At 46.4% G+C, this 25,392-nt stretch overlaps 1 protein-coding gene across 2 annotated transcripts in view; it reads left to right on the top strand.

Moving 5' to 3' along the window:
• The window catches only part of sesn1 (sestrin 1), a 62,291-nt gene that overhangs the window by 33,801 nt on the left and 3,098 nt on the right, over positions 1 to 25,392 (top strand). Inside the window, exons 1-7 of one of the 2 annotated variants that reach the window (XM_056580812.1) lie at positions 22,154 to 22,412; positions 23,215 to 23,280; positions 23,387 to 23,587; positions 23,707 to 23,889; positions 24,310 to 24,546; positions 24,791 to 25,042; positions 25,142 to 25,332. In XM_056580812.1, the coding sequence (XP_056436787.1) occupies positions 22,311 to 22,412; positions 23,215 to 23,280; positions 23,387 to 23,587; positions 23,707 to 23,889; positions 24,310 to 24,546; positions 24,791 to 25,042; positions 25,142 to 25,332 (1,232 nt within the window). In that variant the 5' untranslated portion in view covers positions 22,154 to 22,310. Of the gene's footprint in view, positions 1 to 22,153; positions 22,413 to 23,214; positions 23,281 to 23,386; positions 23,588 to 23,706; positions 23,890 to 24,309; positions 24,547 to 24,790; positions 25,043 to 25,141; positions 25,333 to 25,392 lie in introns of those variants that run through there. The other variant, XM_056580811.1, reaches the window with a different exon arrangement.

The raw sequence follows: 25,392 nt of genomic DNA, 5'->3' as shown, positions 1-25,392 counted from the left end.
TTTTCTACCCAGTTACCAAAAAAAGAAACATTTGGAATAGTATGCGCTGTGGCAAGCACACGGTTTGCATGTGTTACTTCGAAGGCAAAAAAATCTAAAATACAAGAAAACACAAAAACCTACATTCAACCAGTGTGGGGTATGGCCCATGACTCTCTGAGGTGGTACCTATTAGGCCTACCTCCAGGTACCCCCTCCATGCCAGGGCGCCCTGAATTTATGTTTATTAACAGCTCCTCCACCGGGGTCAAGACAATTTGAGGGACAGATCCAGTCTGCCGACTGTCGGCCTTTTCACGATTGGCTTAAAAAAATGGCTTATTTAAATTTATACCAATACGATGGTGGGAAAAGCTTACCAGTTTGTATGATTTTTATACTTCATTTTTATACTTGATCCTCTGACCGCTTGGAAGCAATCGGAGTACATATTGTTTTAGAAGAAAGGGCTTATGTGGTAGGATCTTTAAGAATGCTTAACTGGGATATTTATATATTCATGGCTCAAATATTAAGGATCATGCTTTTGATGTGTAACTAACGCATTTACGCGGTCAGCGATCCGCTGCCAGGCTTTGGTTCCCCGGGTTGCAGAGGCTTTAGCGTTCCCTTTTCTTGTGATAATGTCCTTCTCCTCGTCATAGCTCTCCAGGAGAACCTGGAGTTCCATTTCATTGAAATAAGCGGCCCGTTTCGCCATATCGATCAGGGTTTCCATGATCCATACATCACGTCTTTTAAGTTTGGCGTGGACGCGCACAACCCTGTGTTAACCAACCCCGAGTTGATTGAACTAATGCATAACCGCTGCTGTGGAACCGAAAACTCTGGGTTGGTCGGCACAGGGTCAATCAACCTAGAGTTCAGCGTTAACTCAGTGTTTGTTAAACCTCCGTTCGTGGAACACCCCTCAGGACTTCTACTTAACCTCTTACCTTCATGAGGAATGAAGGAAATATGACATGGTCATTTTATGATCTAGTACAGTAAGTGTGTTATAGCGTCATTATAACTTGGCAACATATCTCGTATTATATTTCCCATTAAAAAGTCAAATGGAAAGTAGAACTGTGAAACACAGAAAGAGGAGGTTGAAGTACATGGTTCCTGAGGCCTATAGTGACTAACCAGTGCACTATAATGTGGTAGCACACACAACCAGCACACCAGTCAACAGACACACATGTGCACAGGGTATCATATGTCCCTGCTGTCAACCCATCAGATGTTTTTCAATAACCTTTCCATGATAGTGTCCGTCTGGCCCAGTTTGTCTAGACAGAAAACCTCAGTTCCTTCACACCATCTCGCTGCTAAATAAATCCAGATAAATCCAGATTCATCAGGCAGATAGGGCCATACTATTTATATGAAATACATGTAGAAAAAGAGAAGGAGGGAGGGGGCTGGCTAAAATAGATTTGTAAGACATGTAAGGCATGGATAGCTTAGGATCCTCAGATAATTCTACAGCCAACAGTCAATAGTTGCCCAGAGCAGGCTGTGAGCTTCTTGGAAGGGTGAGAGATAAATCGCTGCTGAAATTAGGGAGCAGAATATGGCATGAAATCACAGTTCCTCAGCACCTCGTCACACCGTCACCACTGAAACACAGCGCCGGGCTAAATTTATATTCTGCACAGCCATCGTCGCTCTTTTGCTTTCCCTTTTTAATTTCACCACAACTCATTGAAACTCTGACGAAACCCTCTCATCCACAGACCGCAGGGCACTCGACAAACGGGCCCTTTGTCCAAAGACAAACACACCTTGCTCTGATCGAAACACAAGGAAAATGTCCTCCAAGAAGAGAAAAGGGCTGTCTTTTTTCAGCACAGAGAATTTGGCGTGCATAACGGAGTGGCTACTCCTCTGTGTTGCATCCGTGCTGGTCAGCCTATGGGGGTCATTGTCTCTTCAGCGTTTTGTGGAAGCCCGGACATTGAATGTTGAACCATTTGCCTTCACCTCGTTTCGATAATGGAAGGAGCAATAATTCTGCTTCAACAATCTTCCACATTTTGTCACAGTAACTGAAATAAGATGGATGTAAACTCCAATGTTTTTGCCAGTCTCCACCGACCTGTTTTTGAAGTGTTTATTCATGCTTTGAACTCAAGTTCAGTGGTTATGTGACGTAGAGCATTTTCCGAGTCACTTTTTAGAGGAATGTGTGGATTTGTGGAGCTCTGTTCGGGCAGCGGTTGATGTCCTAAAGAGAGGGTTTAGCTTTACGGACACTAGTATGTTGTGTGATGAGCTTCACACACAACATTTCATGTAAATGCTTATAAACAACGGCGGTAAAAGCTTAATAAAAAATGATCTCCAAGTTGCCATCGGCCGGGACCATGGAATCACACACACCCCCTCCTGTCTGGAAGTCTAAACCCAAAACACATTGGTTTAAATCTCAGTGCTTAAATCCAACCTGAAATAGGGGGTTAACTTCAGAGAAACGTGCCTGATTCTAAACAGTGTGCTGGAGTGTAGCCAGAGGGATGAGGCGATCTGATTAAGGCGCAGGGGGAAGAAGAAGCAGCTGACCCCAAAGAGCATTCCAGGCGAGCCTGGGGATCGGTGCGGCCCTGCAGCGGCCCAAGGGCCCCCTTTGACGGAGAGGACGAGTTGGGTTTCTGCTCTGTAAACAAGGGGCCCCTGTTTTCCATGTGTGTGTGTGTGTTGTCCCTTTCACCACTAGTGTTGTGTGCTCAACAGGCAGCCTGTCATTATGTGGGCCAGCCTTGCAGGGCCTGCACGGTTTTTCTTAGGCCTTTTTTTCTCTCAGTTCTGATGAATATGCTGGGGTCTGAGCCTGAGCATCTGGTGGTGGTGGTCGGGGGGGGGGAGGATTTATCAATTGAAACAAAGTCTGTGGGGAACCCACAGGGAATGAAACATGGCCGACTATATGTTATCCCCCCACTATTATTGTTATTCTCTCTCTCTCTCTCTCTCTCTCTCTCTCTCTCTCTCTCTCTCTCTCTCTCTCTCTCTCTCTCTCTCTCTCTCTCTCTGTCAAAGCTGCTTTTTTGTGCAAAGGGGGGCTAGGGGGCCACCACAGCAGGGATAGGTGGGGGGGGGGGGGGGGGCAGTATTCTCTATCCCATTCTGGGGTCTTCTGTACTGTCTCACTGTAGTAGCTGGGACTGTAACAACATCCCTATCACTGTGGCTGTCACATTGCCCAACCCGCCCTTGTGGTTCCTCTGGTTTTAGAGGCCTGAAATGCACAGCGCATTTCAAGGAATCCAACGACGTATTCTAAGAAAGGCGGGAAGGTCAGGATGTGTTCTGTGCTATTTCTTGAATCGCACCACAGACCTGACAGATGTGTGTGATGAATCGTCTGTTTAAATGTAAGTCAGGCGCACATGTGCTGCACTGCACAACACAACAAATCACTCACATCCAGCTCCATAGAGGGAGACGCAGGATGCATAACATCAATCAAGACAACACAACACAAACTGTGTGGTTGTGAACACGCACACAATCAAGTACGAACAAACAGCCATGCATAAATGGAGGTTCACGTCCCAAAGTTCTCATGCCATGTACAACGAATATTAAGTAACTCTTCAGTCTGAGGTTCTGCCTCCAAACAAGCCAAGTCGTTGTGGAGGTTTGGAGTCAACAGCACCAGAAGAGGGGGTTTCACACCTCAGACCCTGAGTGTGATTGTTTGTTGACCTCTGTTCTCAACAAGCTCCCATCTCAGGTCTCTCACACACCCGCAGATATACAAGCACACGTGCAAGCTGAACAAAAAAATTATAATAAGTCATCCAACACCACAGCCGTTTCTTAAATGTCCTCCTCTCAGTGAACTACAAAGAATACAACCACATCTACCTCACTCCCAACCTGTCTGAGGAAGGGAAAAAATATTCTTCTCTCTCTCTCTCTCTCTCTCTCTCTCTCTCTCTCTCTCTCTCTCTCTCTCTCTCTCTCTCTCTCTCTCTCTCTCTCTCTCTCTCTCTCTCTCTCTCTCTCTCTCTCTCTCTCTCTCTCTCTCCTTCGTCCTACCTCTTACTCTATTTTCCCTTACCCCAAACACATCTCTCGCTCGCTCTTGCTTTCGCTCTCTCATTCTCTCATTCTCTCTCTGTCCATCTGTCTCCCTCTGTATGTGTCGCTATCTCTATCTCTCTGTCGGTCTCTCTCCCAGTCTCTCTCTCTCTCTGTCGGTCTCTCTTTCGCTCTTTCTTTCTGACTCCCTCGCTCTCGCACACACAAACACACATGCACAGAGTACAACTGCTGCGCTTGCAAGAGGAGCACAGTGGCTCCATTCATCGGGCGGCGATGTTGTTTGCCGTGCTCCACTTCTCAAACACAAGAGTGCAAATAGAGCTCGCAATAGGCCCGTCCCCGCCCTGCATCTGCTGCTGGCTGCCGCCCCACCACCACCACCATGTAACATGACTCTTGTTTTGGGGACTTTCACCCTGCTGCACAACACGCCCTGCATACATGTGACGGGGGCATCATGGGAAGGAAGGGGGAGGGGGGAGAAAGGGGGAGCTGGTGTCTGGATGCAAAGAAAAATCTGATGTATGGAACGCAGAGAGACATCCTGCCCCTGGCTGCTAATGCAAGGGGAGGGGGGGAGATGGGGGAAGGGCTAGATGACTGCCCAGTGACGGCTAAAAGCCAGCCCCCTCCCCTGCCTCTCCCTTTCCCTCTCTGCGATTCTGAGCTCTTATGCACACACACACACGCAGACACGCGCACACGCGCACACGCACGCACGCATTCATGCACACTCCGGTTGGACTGAAGCGTTCCTGCCGAGAGGGAGCAACTGACCGACAGGATACCAAACCTTCCCCTTCTCTTACCCATGTCAACCTTTCTTGTATACACTGTCTCTCTCGCTCTCCTTCTCCCCCTATCCCACGGCCGACTATATTGGTAACCCCCACCCCCCCATCCAACCCCGTTTCCCTATAATCCCTCTCCTGTCTGCCCAGGGCCCAGGGGAGCTGAAACCCTCTGACCTTGCATGTTGAGCTGCAGGTGTGGGGCTCTGATGGCAGCTCATCTGCTCCGTGGCTCTGTGGCTGAGTCAGTGGCCATCTAGTGGTTGAAGGTGTTGGCTCACAGATGGAGGACGCTGTGTCCTTCATCCACCTCCCCTACCACCTCTCTCTCCCCCCTCTCTCACCCCCCTCTCTCGCCCGACACACTTTGGTTGTTAGTGGAAGGGAAGAGGACCATCTGCTGCTCCAGTTGCCCAGTGACTGGACAACAACCCTCCCCTCTTGGCCCACTTCCACACTGTCCATTGTCTCAGCCCTCCAGACCCTGTCTGTGTGTGTGTGTGTTCGGACACGTTGGACAAGTGTGCCAAGCTTTAAAACTAGCACATGTATGTCCTTGTTCTTTTTTCTCCGGGATCTGTTGATGGTGATTGTGCATGTCTGTGTGTGTGTGTGTATGTGTGTTTGTGTGCATGTGTGTGCGCAACGTGATTCTGTGTCCAACTTAAAGCAGAGCCAAGTATTGTGCCGGGCTTTCCTGTGGGGGCCCCAGACAGACCCCCACCCCTCACCGACCCCCCCCCTAGCCATTGGGACAGCCTGGTGTACGGACACACCGCAGGGGGGTTAGAGGGCCGGACCAGGAGGGGGCGGGGGGGGGGCTTTGTACCGGAAAATCACAGAATTAAAGGCCAAAGGTCTCACACTGGTACATCCAGAGAATAGACTTCCTCCACAGACGTGTGCACAGTACACACTAACACACACACACACACAAATATGCATGTATGTACACACACACACACACACACACACACACACACACACACACACACACACACACACACACACACACACACACACACACACACACACACACACACACACACACACACACACACACACACACGCTTTGAACTGAAATAAAATAATTGATTTAGGTAAAGCATCAATACAAATCTCTATAGAGTCTATAATTAGACTAATTGCCATTAATATCAAACTGAGGCTATCACTTCCATCGCATTGACTGGGCTGCCGGTCGAAAATGTTTTTACACTGCCAAATATGCCCGTATTATGCACGCCGTTTTCCCAGCATGGTCCGCGCGTTTACACTTCCCGAGGTAAATCCCAGGCTTGATCCAACACCCCAATTTACCCTCCCGGACCCTACACACATTGGCGGTTTCATTAGACGGCTCGGCGGTTCCAGGGGAGGGACTTGGGTAGAGATGTTGCTGCGCTGTCTCCTCAACAGAGACAATGCAGCGATATCAACATGAGTAGTTCTAACTGGAGAGGCAGTGAAATCTGCAAGCTGCTGATCATGTGAAAGAAGGTGATGCAGTCGCATTAAACAAAGACATGGTGTGATCTACGAGAAAGACGTTTTTTATCCTCTGGATAAAAAACAAGTAGTCAGCAAAATAAAGAATATGTTGGTGTTTTTTAACTTGGAAAAGTTAATCGGGTTTTTAGCCTACACTCAGATGTATACTTATTCTTGCATGCGGGTCTGTTGATTCCTAAAAAGATCTTTTATTTTATGCAAATTATTCTAAAGAAGTCTACTCTCTGTGTGCAGCCCCGCCATCTCCAGTGAACCAAGGAAGCCTGCTCCGGCTCGGCAGTGTAAAAAGGCCTAGGCCTGCTGGTTCATGTTGCTATGGTGCTCAGCGCTGAACCAATGGAGCCTCTGCAGGCCAAAGCCACGCTGCCCTGGGTCTAGAGCTTCAGATACTTCTGTCTAGTTCACAACCATGAGGCAGAAATATATATATGTTTATCTATAATATATATACTATATATATACATATATATGACATATATATACATATATGTCATGTATATGCTGTATATATACAGTGGACATCATAACGCCTTGACTTGTCTTCTACAGTTGCGAATTTTGTGAAACATATGTGTGTGTGTCTGAGAGAGATGTTTGAAGAAGAGGAAGCGACAAAGACTCACAGTGTATGTGTGTGTGTGTTTGTCTGTTTGTATGTGTGTGTACCTCTGTGTTCCCCCTCCCCTGCCTCTCCCTCTCTGCGATTCTGAGCTCTTATGCACACACACACACACGCACGCACGCACGCACGCACACACGCAGTCACTATTGGAACCATCATTTCACCTGAATACATTTATTATTTAGTATCTTATTATCAAGTCCTTTTCACCCTATCCCCGACACACACACACACACACACACACACACACACACACACACACACACACACACACACACACACACACACAGAATTATAAAGACAAAATACAGAAATGTCGACGCACACACAAACACTCCTTAGCCTGGCCTTTGCCGACAATTCAGACAAGAAGTTAGCTTTTCCTCCCAGATGTGTGAGAGGTGAGGGGGGTTAGGTGTGGAGGGATGAGGGTGAGGAGAGGAACTCAATCCTGTTCCACGCATTTAGTTGTGGCCAACCCCTGGCTTCTGAAGTACACACACCAGACACGCGTTTATGAGGACACGTTTACAAGAGAGTTCTTTGACTTTCTGATGCCTTAGTGGCGGATCAAGGGGAAAGCTGTCAGCTGTCAGCTGTCCCTTATGCGCTGATTTTATCACCGTTGTTCAACCTCATTGCAAAATACTCAGTGTGAGGGGGATTGAGGTGAGTTAACAAACGGTCATGACTTCTGTGAAGAGAGATTTGAGGGCAGGGGGGTCCAACCAAGGTGTTTTTTTCTGAAGTTGAGGCGTTTGGGTCTGTGTGTGTGTGTGTGTTCCTGTGTGTGTGGGGGGGGAGCTGATAGAGATCTGATGTGGGTGCCATTATGCTGTGTGTGGCGTTGGACAGAGGGGTCTGCAGTGTTGTGTGGCTAACACTAATCCCACAGCGGGCTGACTCCGCACTTCGACCGCGCAAACACCAGCCTCACCCCCTGGTGAGGGCTATGGGGGCCTTCTCTCTTTGGTCCCTGTCTGTGTGTGTGTGCAGTGGTTGGTGTGTGTGTGTGTGTGATGGTGCCAATTAAGGTTTGTCTATTGGATCTGTTGCATAGAACATAAAACATGATGTTTCATATCATGTTTTACCCTTCAGGTGTGTGTGTGTGTGTGTGTGTGTGTGTGTGTGTGTGTGTGTGTGTGTGTGTGTGTGTCTGTGTGTGTGTGTGTGTGTGTGTGTGTGTGTGTGTGTGTGTGTGTGTGTGTGTGTGTGTGTGTGTGTGTGTGTGTGTGTGGTGTGTGTGTGGGATGTGAGAGATTTTGCGTAATTGCATACAAGTACAATTGTGTGTGTGTGTGAGGTGTGAGGGTACAGATGGGTAATCCTGTGTACAAAGTCATTCATTTCCCCCCATTCCACATGAAGTGTCTGGTTATTGATTCCCAGGGATGATTATGTAACTCCAGATGATAGGAGGTGTTTGCTGATCCCTGATTGGGGAAGAGTTGCACACTGGTCAAATTGTTTGCTGCTCCTCTCACACTCCAGCTTGGGCTGACGGGCTACTACCTGTCCCCTCCTCAAACCCATCTCTGTCCCTCCTTCCCTGCTCCTTCCACCCCGCCCTCCCAACCCTCCCCTCCCCGCCCTCCCCCTCTCCACCCCCTGGCCCAACCTAACCAGTTTAGATTAAGCTGTGACATGAGTGGCAATGTGAGAACCTGTTCTTTCTGAATATCTCTCTCTCATTATAATTCTATCCTTCTGAATCCATCTCTTTCTCTCCCCATATACAGTATACATCTCTCTGAAGATATCTCTCTCTCTGAATATCTATATCTCTCTCTCAGTATATATCTTTCTCTCGCTGTACATCTCTCTCTCCCTATATATCTCTCTCTCCCTATATATCTATCCCTCTGAATATATCTCTCTCCCTATATATCTATCCCTCTGAATATATCTCTCTCTCTATATATCTCTCTCTCCCTATATATCTCTCTCTCCCTATATATCTATCCCTCTGAATATATCTCTCTCTCTATATATCTCTCTCTCCCTATATATCTATCCCTCTGAATATATCTCTCTCTCTATATATCTTTCTCTTCCTATATATCTCTCTCTCTGAATATATCTCTCTCCCTATAGATCTCTCTCTCCCTATAACTCTCTCTCCCTATGTATCTCTCTCTCCCTATATATCTCTCTCTATATATCTCTCTCTCCCTATAACTCTCTCTCCCTATGTATCTCTCTCTCCCTATATATCTCTCTCTATATATCTCTCTCTCCCTATATATCTCTCTCTATATATCTCTCTCTCCCTATCTCTCTATCTATCTCCCGCTCTGTGTCTCTCTCTGTGTGCCTCCCGCCTCTCTCCCCTGGTGTTTACTTCCCCTGCTCCGTTTCATTTCCCCTCAGGCGAGTTTGCGATTTGCAAACGTTCCGCCCTCCCTTCCAGTCTCATCAAACCATCAAGACGTGAAAGATGTTTTTGCGATCTCACGCCTCATACGACCTGAGGCCAGTGTTCATGGAAAACATATATCTAAGAAAGTGACTCACTCTAGGTATCACCAAAACACAACAAATAATGTGTGACCTGTTTGATGATTGGCTCAGCACTTCTGATTACAAGCCTGCCAAAACCAAAAGACCCGCCCCTCGCCCACCTCTTAATACCAAACAATGAACTCAATATGATGGGCTTCTATCATCTCTTCATCATTATCATCCCTTTGGGACCTGAAGAGCATTCGCACCCTTTGTGATAAGGAGTTGAGATGTGGCCATCCGATTGGTTCAATGATTAACTCCTTCAGTTGGTTGAACTCATCACAGAATAGGCTTAACTCTTATTACTATTAAGTCATATTCAGATGATGACTTCTAGTCTTGTGACCTGTTTGTTGATGTTGCATGACCAAATTGTAATTTTCTTTTGGGGTGGAAAGTGTTCCATCCATTAAAGTAAGGATTCACATTAAATCCCCCCCTCCCCCACAAGGCAACAACATTTCTACATTAATCATGCAGAAACTACCAAAGGCAAGGCGCTTATCGTTTTTACCAATCTCAACCATTACTCGTTAACCTTATTGATGTCCTTAGAGAGCTTGCCAAAAAATACATATCTCTCCCTTAAGTGAAACTACCTGTAGAAACCTGCATGCTGCCGAGAGTCACTAAAGGCCGGGTCTATTTTTGCACTGTCGGAGGAAGACATTGGAGCTGTTAGTTTGTCCAATTCTCTGGTTTTGCAGGCCATGTTATTGATTAACAGCAGAGCAAACATTGTCACCATCACTGGCACTGGAGCGACACACACACACACACACACACACACACACACACACACACACACACACACACACACACACACACACACACACACACACACACACACACACACACACACACACACACACACACACACACACACACACACACACACAAACACATAAATAATAAATGAATGATCCATTTAATGATCCGTTGTCGGTGAGTCCACACATTATAACATGAACTTGCTGAGGGTGCTCTGAAAGTGGTGATAGTAAATATGTATAACCTATCGAGCCCCCTTCCCATGGAATTGGCTGCCACCAGTGATCAGGGAAGCTGACTCTGTGGAGCTATTCAAAGCAAAACTTAAAACGCACCTCTACAGCCTGGCGTTTGGAACATAGGGGCGTGAAAACAATACAGATGCGATGCGAACACCGCTGCGTGTTTGTTTGTGCTTTTATTATGCAGTTACTCAATTAGTAGCAGTATACATTTCCACTATGTACTTTTCCCTTCTAATTCACTATTCTGTCTGTTCTGGCGTGTGGGTGACAGGATGGCTGGACTCTCCTCAAGGTTACCCGGCCAGCACCCCACCATAAATGTAATATGTTTTGCCTGTATTTACCTGTAAGTCAATTATGGCCCCCATTGCACTCCTGAACATACCTGGAAGGAGGGATCCCCTATTATGTGTTTCTTCTCAAGATTTCTTCCTTGCTGATTTAAGGGAGTTTTTTCTTGCCCTTGTGTCAGGGGGGTGTCAATATTTGGCCTGTTATGCCCTTTGAGACTGTAATGGTGATTAACGGCTATACAAATCTAATTGAATTGAATTATAGCATAAAAGCATATGGAAGAAAATGATTCACTTTCTGTTGTTCTCTTGTTTCAGATCTTATAGCCAGATAGATGCATTCCCTTCCAGATTGAAATGTTGAATAGTCACTGAGGTTGACATTACATGTTAGCTGAAACCAACTCTGTCGTTCATGATCATCTCAAAAAACACACAAAGAGACTAGTTGTGTACATGGTTTTTGTAGACTCAGAATTAACGTGAGGAATGTGCTGTCTTTACTGCTGGACGGGGCATTCAGCCATAGCTGCAAATCTTCTTTTTGGTATGCATTAGCATTTTACCCCTCATGTGTTTATATCTACAGCTGTGACTGATACAACAGAAAAAAGGCTCCCATGGCATGTGGGTTTGGCTTTGGGGAACTGACTGGATGGAGTGAAGAGGCCTGTGTGTGTGTGTGTGTGTGTGTGTGTGTGTGTGTGTGTGTGTGTGTGTGTGTGTGTGTGTGTGTGTGTGTGTGTGTGTGTGTGTGTGTGTGTGTGTGTGTGTGTGTGTGTGTGTGTTGCATTATGTTTTGTACACTGTCCCTCTCTAAACGCTGAGTCTGCAGATGAAGCCTGTCCGACCGGGTGTGTCGTCGTGTTCATCCTCTGTCTGCATGAGCAAGTTGGTTTGGTTAGGAAATGGAGCTGGTATCAAAACGGAAGTGTGGTGTTTGCATGGAGAACATGAAGGATTGAGAACAGGAGAGGCCTGGATGGATATTGGGTCACAAAGTGGCAGAACCTTGGCAATGGCTATCATATTATCTCCATTCAAACTTTGCCAGAGATATCGATAGGGTGGTTCATGTTATGAAGTCCACTTTGTCATAACTATTATCTATTTTCTTCTAACTTCAACAATGGTAAAACCTTATTGGTTCAAATCGTTATTCACAACATATGTAGAGATGTTAAATTATGCAGCAGAGACAAGTAATTCAATTACAAAGTGGAAGATCCTACTCGATGAAGTCCGAAACATATTTCACAAAAGTAATTTACTGAATAGTGTGTACAATGTGAATCATTGTCACAACAGTGACAGACAATGAGGAGATAAACTGAAGCTTCAGTTTCCGATCTATCTAACACGATTATAAAAAAATGTTTTACGTCATTATATTACGTCATTGTGCTCTAACGATGGTTCCGCCGTTCACCTTGCACTTCCCTCAAGCCCCGGGGTCCATGGCTTATTAATGAGGTAACAGAGACAGACCAGCAGTTCTGATGTGTACCGCTGAGGATAATGGGTCCCGATGGACGACATAGCGGCAGACTCAGCCTACAGAGTTCAACTGTTTCTTATCCTAGTTGTGATTGATGTCTTTGACACATCACTATTAGGATTCCTCCTTTCTAGGCTAGATTCAGTATGGTGACTACAGTGTTGGATTCAGTGGTGACTTCATTGTTAGATACAGTTTTCTTCATTTTGAGCTTCTTTGTAAGCTTCATAATTAACTATCTTCTGTGTCGGCTGCTGTGTTAGCTTCAGTGTTGACCACAGTGTTAGCTTCAGTGGGGAGCGTATCTATGTTCCCCGGGTCCTATGTTCCCCGGGTCCTATGTTCCCCGCTTTGTATGTGACCGGGGAACATAGGACCCTGTGAGCAAATCTTTTTTTCGTAGGATGGTACGGGCAAGTACCGCCTTTTTCGCCTCTGATTCGCCTGTGATTGGTTAGAATGTCTCTCCTCCGATTGATTATGATTAGGGTTAGGTTTAGGGTTAACCCTCACCCTAACCCTAACCATAACCATAACCCTAAACCTGACCCTAACCCCTTTGCAACTGGGGAACATAGGACCTGGGGAACATAGGGATGACCCTCTTCAGTGTTGACCAAAGTGTTAGCTTTAGTGTTGACTACAGTGTAAGATTCAGTGTTGACTACAGTGTAAGCTATAGTGTTGACTACAGTGTAAGATTCAGTGTTGACTACAGTGTAAGCTTCAGTGTTGACTACAGTGTAAGCTTCAGTGTTGACTACAGTGTAAGCTTCAGTGTTGACTACAGTGTAAGCTTCAGTGTTGACTACAGTGTAAGCTTCAGTGTTGACCACAGCTTCAGTGTTGACCACACTGTTAGCTTCAGTGTTTGTTTTTTATAGAATTTTCTGTGATAACTTCATAATTGACTCCAATGTTAGCTTCAGTGTTGACTTAAGTGTTAGCTTCAGTGTTGCCTACAGTGTTTGCCTATTTAACAAATATATATTCTTCTAAATCATAAAATAAGCACTTATACTGGCTCATTATTTTTGACCTGCGTTCACTCCAAAAAGCGAAGGCTCGGCTCGAATACATGCAAAGTCAACAAAGTCAACAAAGTCAACATGCAAAGATGCAAATAGATGCATATTTACTGCATACAAATGACTGGGATAACCTTTCAGGCACCGCTAGTGATTATTGCTATTCACAGATGCGGCCATGCTTCCTTTCACACATGTCTTAACAATGCTAGAAAAAGATGGGCCAAGAGACAGCCAAGCAGATAGTGGATACACATATTGATGCCAGTAGCCATAAAACTCAACAGGAGAAGAAGATATTAAAGCTGGTTAAAGCAGCCTCACCTGGCCGAGTCTGATTGGACTTGGGGCTGGGTGTGGCTGCACACCTGTTGCCCCTAGTGTAGCAATGTATTTTACTACACACTACCTAGGTGGAGGTGTCACGTTAAAATTGTACCGGGGGCGAAAATTGTACCGGCCTACGTCATCGTTTGTTTACATCCTGACAACCTGCCCGGCAACAGACGACGCGATGCAGAAAACATGTTTCCAAACTACGAAATAACATAATACAGATAGCGGATCGCTATCTGTATTATGATAGATAGCGATAACACTTGTTTTTACTTTATATTTGTATTGTATTTAATTGTTTAATCGAAACAATAAAAAAATTTGCCCGCAAAACGGGCGATCGCGTCAAATGACAAATGTTTTGCCCGCGAAACGGGCGATCGCGTCAAATGACATAGGAGGGTTCTTGAAACATAATACAGATAACGGATCGCTAGATAACACTTGTTTTTACTTTATATTTGTATTGTATTGAATTGTTCAATTGAATTTAGCTAGTAAACTGAGTGTTTTAAGCAGGTTTCATAGTCTAGAATGTTCAAGAACCTTTCTACGTGATTTGACGCGTCATTTGACGCGATCGCCCGTTTTGCGGGCAATTTTTTTTATTGTTTCGATTAAACAATTAAATACAATACAAATATAAAGTAAAAACAAGTGTTATCGCTATCTATCATAATACAGATAGCGATCCGCTATCTGTATTATGTTATTTCGTCGTTTGGAAACATGTTTTCTGCATCGCGTCGTCTGTTGCCGGGCAGGTTGTCAGGTTGTCAGGATGTAAACAAACGATGACGTAGGCCGGTACAATTTTCGCCCCCGGTACAATTTTAACGTGACAGAGGCCACACTCGCCTAGGGTCATTTTGCTGGGCTCCTCCATACACAAGGGGGTGGGAGTGTTGAATCTGGTTTATTGTATAAGGTTTTTTGGAAATTATACTTGGCCTGCTGGTGTTGCCATAGGATAATTCTTGAGTGAGTGGAGATGGCTGGTTTAACCTGTGCACACTGATTTCTCAACAGTTGTGCAGTCTCCCCAAGCCCAAGAGCCTAGTCAGAATGGGGCAGGTCACGCTGCTTACACCAGCCATCATCCAAACACAATCCCACAATATTGTTATCAAATCAACTGAAAAGCATTTGCAGGGTAAAATAAACAGTCACAGGTTTGAATTCATCCTCAGCGAAGTCTTGTGATTGGTGATTGATTTTACTGGGATTTATATCCCTGTTCCAAATCCCACATGCAGGAAATGTTCCCGAAAATCTGGGATAGACGGCATGTGTGAAAGGGGCTAGAGCTTCTGTGTTAGCTTTAGCATTGAATACAGAATTTGCTTTAGTTTTAGCTTCATCAGTGAGAATTTTAGCCTCAGCAGTCAGATGTTGTCTTTCGGGCCACATAAGCGAACTATATGGACCTATCATGATACAAGCTTTCATGTTTGTTGAATGCCGCCGCAAGGTTAACAGGCTTTTATGCTCAGCTGATTTTAAGTGCAGCCAATTCAGTGGCATGACGATTAGAAACGGGAAATATTAGCCAGTTAGCTGCCTGTATGATGGTGTTGTTGTTGTCAAGCATAAGATCAGTCCTTAATTATTTACCCTTTCAGTGTATTCCTAGAGACGGCCACAGGGGTGGGTCTCATTGTTTGTTTGTTTGTTTGTTTGTTTGTTTGTTTGTTTATTTGACAGGGACAGTGCATATTAATAGACATTTCTGTAAATATGCCAGATTTAGCCAGAAGGTTAGTTTCCATCTGCAGTCCTTGGCCAGATGTAACAATAGGCTCCCTAAAAAGCAAATAAGCAAATAACTGAAAGAGTTTAAAAAAGAACATAGAAAAGCAACAGATAAAACATTAATTATAACCACATACAAGTATTCAGTAGTTCAAGCATTAAAATACATGAAGCATGCAGGACAAACAAGAGTCAGCATCAAACAAACACAAATTGAAAAGGTAGACTAGGACTTATAGAGGACATCTATATGTGTTAGACATCGAGGCAGTAGCCCACCAAAGCAGATAGTACATGCACAACAAACTAACAAAAAGTCGACATGACAATAGTACATGAAGCAGCACAGGAGAGACATAGAACGAGCTACAAAAAGCATACAAACAAGCAAGCATACAAAGTAAGTTGCAGGACAAATTCACAGACACGCTGACACAAGGAGGCAAGAGCAGGCGGGTCAAGTTTAGTGTTGGCAGATCATATTATCAATCAGCCACTGTTTCAGATTAGAACTAAATGACCGATATGTGTTTAGGTCTCTGATACATGTTGGGATGTTATTCCATTCACGTGAGGCTGCAACAGAGAAGGCTGACTGACTAAAGGTACTTTTCCTAAATGGAATAATGCAGTCCCCTCTCATGACTCCTCTTGTGATCCGATGTTGGTTTGTTCTAATAGTTACAAATTCTCTAAGTGGAGGAGGGGCCATGCCATGTATGATTTTGTAAAAGAGACATGCATTTTTGTGCTTAATCATGTTTTCCCAGCTCACTAGATTGTGTTTTCTTAAAATTGCACAGTGATGGAATTGCCTTGGTTTTTTGTCCAGAACTTTCAGTGTTTGTTTATACAAAGACTGTAGTGGTTTTAGTGTTGTGTGATTAGCCTGAGACCAGCTCGTCAGACAGTAGCTCATGTGAGAGAATATCATTGAATGCATGTACATCATGGCTGCCTGGGTGGACATAGAGTTTCGTATAAATTTGAAATTGGCAAGATTGAATTTGATCCTTTTGCAGACAGTTTTTACATGTGCCCTGAAATTAAAGTTGGAGTCCAGAATAATGCCAAGGTATTTAAATTCCTTAACAATTTCTAATTTTTCTCCTGACACAAAAACATCTGGGTTTTCACCTACAGTCATTTGTTTTGGAGAAGAACATACCAACAGTCTTAGACACATTTAGTTGGAGACAGCACTGATTGAGCCATGCTGTAATTTTCAGCATGGCCTTTGTGAGTTTGGCAGCAACTTCGGTTTTTGTCAATCCATGCACATACAGCACAGTATCATCAGCATACATTTGAATGTGGGCCTCTGGACACACAGACGGCAAGTCGTTGATATACAAACAAAATAAAAGTGGACCCAGTATGGATCCCTGTGGGACACCAGTGGACAAGGAGAGGGTTTGATGCTGCCTAATATGAACTGTATCTACAGTCTCTGAAGCCTGTGAGTCAGATGTGCTCAGTCAGCAGGGTGTGTTCCTAGTCAGAAGTAGGAGGGGGGGTAAAAAGAGATGTGCATGCCGAGAGAGGAGCAGTGTTATCTCTTATGGTTGTTAATTATCTAGTGCTGTTATAAGCTAGGTCTTTTTAGTTATTTTGGCACAGTGAGGGTTAGTGCTAAGCTGGCCTTCGATCTTGCAGCACCTTGTTTGTTGCTTTCATGTGAGACAGGCCGTTTCTGACCTTTGAACTGTTGGCAGTCCTTCTGTTCTTACTGGAGACGAAAATCTCCTTTGATTGCCATAAATGATCATTATGAGACAGCGATATCAGGGAAAGGGGAGTGGCGGTCTTGGTGGGGGGGTCAGGCTCCGACATATTGGAAAGGGCAACAGGCATAGCTGAAAGCCATGCAACCTTTTTCCAACCCTCTTGTTGCGGTGTCAGATCAAGCTAAAGATAGCAACATGATTATTTGACATGTTCTGTTATTTTTATGGTGCTTCCCCTTTTCTCTCTGTCGGAGATCGTTGTTGTGACAGCTTCCCTGTCCCTGGCAAAATAACATCCAGGTGGGCTGTGGGCTCTTCCTCACGTGCTGCAGGCCATCGCAGGCCCATCACTGGCCCCAGCTTCACCGAGAGTGTCGAGCTGTCCCTGGGCAAGACACCTCACACTGACTGCTCCTGACGAGACGGCTGTCGCCCTACATGTTGGACTCCACCATCGGTGTGTGAACGTTTGTAAGTTGCTTTGGATAAAAGTGTATGCTAAATGCCCTGAATGTAATGTAAATGTAACTTAACAAAACCAAAACAAAACGAGGAGCGCTCCAGTTGTTGTTTCCTTTGGTCTGAGAAGTCTTCTCCCGGACTCACTCGTTCTTTCCTTCACCGTGCTCCCTTTGAGTTTCTCAGGTTCAGCTGGATTTCATGGAATCCAAGGAACAACGTTTCCTCCCAGAGTCCCTCTGTTCTGCGTGTTTCCAGGCCCCGTTGGTCTGTGGGAGGGGAGGGGGCTGGTTGGGGGAAGGCTGGGATAGAGGGGGTGGTGGAGTGTTGGTGGGGGTGGTGTTGCTCGGTGCTTGGCAATCCCCCAGCTGCACTATGATAGCATGCCAGAATACACAGAGATCAGAGGTGGGGATGGGTGGGGGGGTTTGGAAACACAAGCTAGCGGCCAGAGCCCCGCTCATTCCCACAACTCTCCCCCTAAACTCTATCCCTTCACAGCTAATCATACATTCTAGTTCAGCTTATACTGCATCATGCTTATTTTGCTCAGCATTTCGTTATTAGTAACACAATATATTTTTTGGTTCTCGATTGGACCGGGAAGGGTTAACTAGCTGTTGCCTGGTCTTTAGCTTGCTATGTTAAGTGCTTTAGTGCTCGAAGAAGCTTGGACCCAGAGCAGTGTTTAGAGAACTGAGGGGTAGGGGTGGATGGGGGTGGGGGGATCCTCCCTCAGTCCATAGGGTTTCACTCTCACCCTGTGTATGAGGTTTTCCCAGTATCTTTGTAGCTATAGATTCGTAGTATGGATTTGTGCTTTCTCTTGTTTGGCTCAGCTTAAATAAACTTGAGTGAATGTGAGGGAGACAAGGTACAAACATGATGCGCTGATAAAGTTAGTTTGAATGTCTGTGTGTTGTTTTTGGAGTTAACAGCTTTTTTTTTCAAACTGTTTTTGTTTGCTGTCAACTTTTATTCACTGTGCCTAAAAGTTATGCCAGAAATAAATTGCATAAAATGGCAACTGCATTACATTTTTCTAAAATGGATCAGAAATAGTGTGCTCGACAAACTTTTTTTTCTCTTGCAGAACCTCTTTTCAGAGGTGCAAGTGAAGCAGGGGGAGAGCAAAAAAAAAATTGGTTCCTGTTCACTGTTGTTCTCTCTTGTGATTGGTGGAGGCCTGTTGCTAGGCTTATGTCATTGTGTGAGGGTTTTCTGCCTCCTCTGCTCTGCAGTGTCGGTCAGGTTTGAACGGTTAGGTTGGACTTCAACCACTTGTTCTACAGATCCACAGTTTGTGGTCTCACGCAGCTGGGACTTATAGGTCCTGATCTTGTTCTTTTTTCCTCACAAAGTAGTTTAATCCTTAAAACTTTAATCATCTAGTTTAAAAGGATTAGAAATTAAGTTGTGCTCCTAAAATAACAACATTATTTTTGTTAGTTTTTGTCCTTTGAAAGTTTGTTTTAATCGTGACGGGGACCTAGGAACAAACGACATTGCATGAGATCAGCAGTAGTATAACTTGTTCCTCATTGCCGGTTCAGAGTATGATGTCTTTTAGAACGTATTTAAGATGTTTTTAGGCAGAATAACCATGTTGGTTTGATAACTTTAAATCTACCACAATACATTTATTAAGAAATGAATGATTTGAAATGTGAATAAAATATTACCTTTACGATAACCCATTCCGTTCTATATATATGACCTTTTTTGTTTGTACATAGACAAAAAAATAAATAAAAATCTGTTGAAAGCTGTAATCCCATAGACCAAAGCCTTTCCTGAACATATTAGTATATGAAAATGAATGCACAGAAAGTGATGTTAGTGATATGTGCAAATCAGTCTAAAATGGCATTAGACCATTAGGCAAATAGTAGACTATGCTCCTATAAGTTGATGTGTTGTATTAATCTTACTTTCTTGAAGTTCGCTTTCCCTCATTTCATTCTCCTAAAAGCCTTATCTGAAAAAAGATGCCCAGTGATAAGAAAGTTATACAGTATCACCCAAGCACAAGCTCTATTTTTACAAAGTAATACTGTGCGGGCGTGTGGCGGGGGTATAGTACAACATATAATGTCTCACAATATATTTAGCCCCTAGCTTCAACAATAGGGTGCAGTCCATTGGGCTGTTAGATCCAGCTCTATGAGGCAGCTCTGCGGCCCTGGGGGAATGCATTGTGTGCTGCGGCCTTGATAACCACTGCTGTAACGCGTGAGCATCACAGAGACAATCAGCGCTCTCAAACCGGGACACAACAATCTTGTGACTCTGGATCTCGCCTCTTGACTCTTGTCAGGCAGACAACCGTCGGCCAACATCTCGATGACCACTCTGTGTGTGTGTGTGTGTGTGTGTGTGTGCGACTGTGCGTGCGTGCGTGTGTGCCAGTGGCTGCGCCGTTCAGTTTGGTCTGAACTGAGCGTGCACGCACACACCGGGGCCCGGGGCTGCCGGGCCTCAGCCCCGGGCCCCGGTGGGTTCATGTGAAGGGCCTGGTGTGTGTGGTTCTCAGCTCTGGGCCCCGGTGGGTTCATGTGAAGGGCCTGGTGTGTGTGGTTCTCAGCTCCGGGCCCCGTGGGTTCATGTGAAGGGCCTGGTGTGTGTGGTTCTCAGCTCTGGGCCCCGGTGGGTTCATGTGAAGGGCCTGGTGTGTGTGGTTCTCAGCTCTGGGCCCCGGTGGGTTCATGTGAAGGGCCTGGTGTGTGTGGTTCTCAGCCCCGGGCCACGGGCCCCGGTGGGCTCTTGTGAAGGGCCTGGTGTGTGTGGCCCTCAGCCCGCTCTGAACAGCCTGTTATGCTCTGTTCTGCTGAGCCGTGGGGCTCCGGCCCCTCAGAGTGCTGACCACAGCCCTGGGGAGGGGCGGGCTCACCGCTACGCACCACCCCACTAACCCCCTCAGATGAGTCGGGGCTTGGGGGGGGGTGGTACTGGGGACACAGTCTGGGAAGGGGGTGGGGGAGGTTAGGCCCACACAATAAACATGCTGATTCTGGGCCTGGGAGTGCGGTGTGGGAGCCGATTGGCCAAATCCATCCTAGGCTCTTGAACATTTAATGGCTGGGCTGGGCTGGGCTGGGCTGGGCTGGGCTGGGCTGGGCTGGGCTGGGCTGGGCTGGGCTGGGCTGGGCTGAGAGAGAGAGAGAGAGAGAGAGAGAGAGAGAGAGAGAGAGAGAGAGAGAGAGAGAGAGAGAGAGAGAGAGAGAGAGAGAGAGAGAGAGAGAGAGAGAGAGAGAGAGAGAGAGAGAGAGAGAGAGAGAGAGAGAGAGAGAGAGAGAGAGAGAGAGAGAGAGAGAGAGAGAGAGAGAGAGAGAGAGAGAGAGAGAGGCTTGTCCCGCCCTATCCTCGACTTCAGCTAAATTAACTTAATGGTTGGGATCTTTATTGCTTTCAACAATCTCCTCAGACACACACACTCCAAGCTCTACTCAGACCAGTCAAACAGGCTTCCAGCCCTGAGATAGGAGACCCTGTATGTCATCTGACATATTCATTACAGAGATATGATATGGCGCGCGATGACGTCTCTTTTTCCGGGAGTCATTCCCACTGACAGATCAGTGGATAGCGCGAGCTAACAACGTAGTTTAACGTAGTAAATATATTTATATCTTAGCATAAATGCGGCCATTGGTTTGGTATATCTCCACAGATAAAACTGATCAAACGTATTGACAACTGAGTGATTGGGTCATCGAGGCAGTGAATGGGTGAATGTGTTGTTGGAGGGGTGGGGGGACCGTGAGCCATGAGAGCTGCCTTCCTTATCTCTGCATCCCCTTGGCTTTAAGGGGAGTCATTGGCCCCGTCTGATTGGCTGAGCCTTGTCATTATCAGGTCTGGTGGGCTGGGCACCAAAGCCGTCAACTGAACGGCTGCTGCTGTTGTTGTCGTCTTGCTGCAGTAGAATAACCCTGCAGGTAGATCATGCCACTGTAGTCTTATCCTTACTGCCTGTTAACTGCCTTGTTTACGCCACACTGGGCTGGATTTGGCTGGGCTGGGGGGGGGGGTGCATGTGTGTGTGTGTGTGTGTGTGTGTGTGTGTGTTCGTGGTGGGGGGGGGGAGGGAGGGGGACATTGTGTTGCGTGTGTGAGTGTGTGTGTGTGTGTGTGTGTGTGGGGGGGGGCTCTGGGGGTGCTGTTGGTATGTCAGCAATGGAATTCTGTGTTGATGCTACATGCATGCAGCATGACAGTGTCCATACATTTTTGGGAGTGTGGTACTAAAGTCTGAAGTGGTCTTCCTCTCTCTACATGAATTGCTTAATGTAGCCTAATTAGTGACCTAATTGCATAATAATAAGGCATTATACAACCGTAAACAGGCGTGTGAGCTGTCTGGCATACAGAGGGATGATGAGTCATGATGAATGCGATCATTATCAATAGCTTTCAAAAGAGCTAAAGAAAGGCGGAGGTGATGTTTTTTTCTTCGGAGAAGTCACTCAGCCCCCTCCGTCTTCCCTTCTGCTATTGGCTCAGTGGGGTCTTGTTTTCGTAAAGGGGATTGGCTGAGTGGCCTGTCAGTCACGGGTGCCTCCGCTTATTTACAGAATGTATGCGCGGAGAGAAAACGGTATTCTGCTGTGGGGCTGCAACAGCTGACGACCGAGCTATACTATCCAGTGCCTCCAAGAACAAAGAAAGAAGGAAACTGCCATTCCGACGATAGTTCTGGTTTTGTCTCTTATAACTCAAAGAGAATAAAGAAGATGAGGCACGCCACCTCACCCAGGGAGAAAGGGGGGAATAATTCATTTTCAGTGACAGACATACTGAAGATTTGTTCTCATTGTCAACGGCTTAGCAAAAAGGTAAGCCGTGTAATGTTTTAATGGCAAGGATTTCGTTCAGAGCAGTGAACGCAGTGTTTTATCATTGCTCTCGTAGGTTTTAATGCAGTATTAAAGATTTTATTCTGTGGCCAACTTGTTTAGTGTGAGTTAAGGAGCTGCATTGCAGCGTTTTCTTTTGTGGTCCAGCTTTCAGGCTACTTTTCATCGGGAAACGCATCAATCATTTTGTTTGAGTTGTGTCTATTCCTAGGAAATATATCGACATAAGGTTGGATTTGTAGTTGTTATCACTTAGATGTTGTTTTGGAGTAACATTCTTCCAGTCCATGGACATTCATTCATTTATTGGTCCTGCGCAGTAGAGCCTAAACAGGGCTAGGGTCTGCGCAGGCTCGCGGACATGTCTTGACAAACAACCTTTTGGCCATTGTCCTTTAATCTGTCCTAAATGTGTTCCTCAAAGCATAGTATTATTATTCTTATTATTAAAGTTGATGGCAATCATAAAAAATGCTCTCTTATTTGTCTGTATTTTTGCACTTCGAATTCCGAACGGGTCGGGATCTTTAAACTTTGTTATGTAGGCTATGTATAATGTTTATAAGTTAAAATACTGATGGCCTAAACTGTTACTGGTATATATGCGAGTTTCGGAGATTATGACAACGTTGCCATAATTTTTTTTACGATCTTGTTAGTCCTGCGGGAGAAGCAGTGGGCCATGTCGTGACGCTGCAGCGAAGCACCAAAAACGAGGCTCCTAGAAAGACACACAATTTTTAATGCTGAAATTTTCCTTCAATTTTTTCTTCTCGTGTAGGACCTGGGAGTGCGGAGCCCAAGGCCTCTGGCTAATGGACCCAGCAGATTCATCCCTGAAAAAGAGGTATGCTGACAATGTCTGCTCTAAGACCGAGACTGGAGAATCATTCATCCGTGTCATAAACAAACACACTCACATATGTGTTCTTGTTGTTTTTCTCCTCTACCAGATCCTTCACGTCAGCAAAGGGGATGACAGGACACAATCAATATTCGAGGACGCCTTCGTGGCCCTGGGTCGCCTTGACAACATTTCGCTGGTCATGGGCTTCCATCCACAATACCTAGAAGGTTTCCTTAGGACGCAGCACTACCTTCTGCAGATGGACGGCCCCTTGTCCCTACACTACCGCCACTACATAGGCATCATGGTGAGGGCCTGGAGGATGAGACCTCTAAAGTCTCAGATAACTGAAGAACAATAGGATTCCTATCCAAATGAAATGTTGTGTCCACATGGATTCAATGTGTTCTTCATGTCCTCCCCCAGGCCGCAGCCCGGCACCAGTGCTCCTACCTGGTGAACCTGCATGTCAACGACTTCCTGCAGGTGGGGGGGGACCCTAAGTGGCTCAACGGGCTGGACGGGGCCCCCCAGAAGCTGCAGCACCTCGGGGAGCTCAACAAGATCCTGGCCCACCGGCCTTGGCTGCTCACCAAGGACCACATCGAGGTAAAGGGGGTGGAGGGGGAGGGGATGGAGGTGTAGGCTGAGGGGATGGAGGTGGAGGGTGAGGGGATGGGAGTGAAGGGTGAGGGGATGGAGGTGGAGGGTGAGGGGATGGGAGTGAAGGGTGAGGGGATGGAGGTGGAGGGTGAGGGGATGGAGGTGGAGGGTGAGGGGATGGGAGTGAAGGGTGAGGGGATGGAGGTGGAGGGTGAGGGGATGGAGGTGGAGGGTGAGGGGATGGGAGTGAAGGGTGAGGGGATGGGGTGGAGGAGGTGAGGGGATGGGGTTGGAGGACGTGTAGGGTGAGGGGATAAATGGGATATTTTATTTTTTATTTATCGTTGTCTTGACACATTAATTTCAGTGTGAGGATAATTGTGACTCCATTAATAATGCTAACATGTTGTACCCCACCTTTTGAAGCATCTTCTGAAGGCAGAGGAGCACAGCTGGTCGCTGGCAGAGCTGATCCACGCCGTAGTGCTGCTGACCCACTACCACTCCCTGGCCTCCTTCACCTTTGGCTGCGGCATCACCCCCGACATCCACTGTGAGGGCGGCCACACCTTCCGGCCCCCCTCGCTCAGCCAGTACTGCGTCTGCGACATCGCCAACGGGAATGGCCACGCCTATCACCACGACGACCTGCTCGGCAATGAGGTGTGTGTGTGTGTGTGTGTGTGTGTGTGTGTGTGTGTGTGTGTGTGTGTGTGTGTGTGTGTGTGTGTGTGTGTGTGTGTGTGTGTGTGTGTGTGTGTGTGTGTGTGTGTGTGTGTGTGTGTGTGTGTGTGTGTGTGTGTGTGTGTGTGTGTTTCTTGAAAATGGTTGATCCCTTAAGTGGGTGGGGTTATGAGAGTCGTATTCGCCCTCCTCTTGACTCAAATGGTTTCCCTCTGGTGTTCAGGAGGTGTCGGGCGAGGTGGAGGTGCTGATGGAGAAGATGAAGCAGCTGCAGGAGTGCCACGAGGAGGAGACCAGCCAGGAGGAGATGGTGGAGCGCTTTGAGCGGGAGAAGACGGAGAGCATGCTGGTGGTGACGGCGGAGGACGAGGAGAGCGCGCCCTCCCGGGATGTCTCCCGCCACTTCGAGGACCCCAGCTACGGCTATAAGGACTTCTCCCGGCGCGGCGAGCACGTGCCCACCTTCAGGGTGCAGGTAGATGGCACGCACGTGCACACACGGTGACACAAAACACTGCCTGATTCAGATGGCATGTCGGATGGTTCTAACTGTGCTGGTCCCGGGTCTATCCAGGACTACAGCTGGGAGGACCACGGCTTCTCCCTGGTCAACCGGCTGTACCCGGACGTGGGTCAGATGCTGGACGAGAAGTTCCAGATGGCGGCCAGTCTGACCTACAACACCATGGCGTCTCACAAAGACGTTGACACGTCCATGCTGCGCAGGGCCATCTGGAACTACATCCACTGCATGTTCGGCATCAGGTCAGTAGCCTACCTTCATTGGACTGGTTTTGATTTTTGAAATCTTTTTTTGAATTTTCT

Source organism: Gadus chalcogrammus, chromosome 21 (assembly GCF_026213295.1).
Source record: "Gadus chalcogrammus isolate NIFS_2021 chromosome 21, NIFS_Gcha_1.0, whole genome shotgun sequence".
Lineage (NCBI taxonomy): Eukaryota > Metazoa > Chordata > Actinopteri > Gadiformes > Gadidae > Gadus > Gadus chalcogrammus.
The sequence above is the reverse complement of the archived record's forward strand: the minus strand, read 5'-3'. Positions and strand labels throughout refer to the sequence as shown.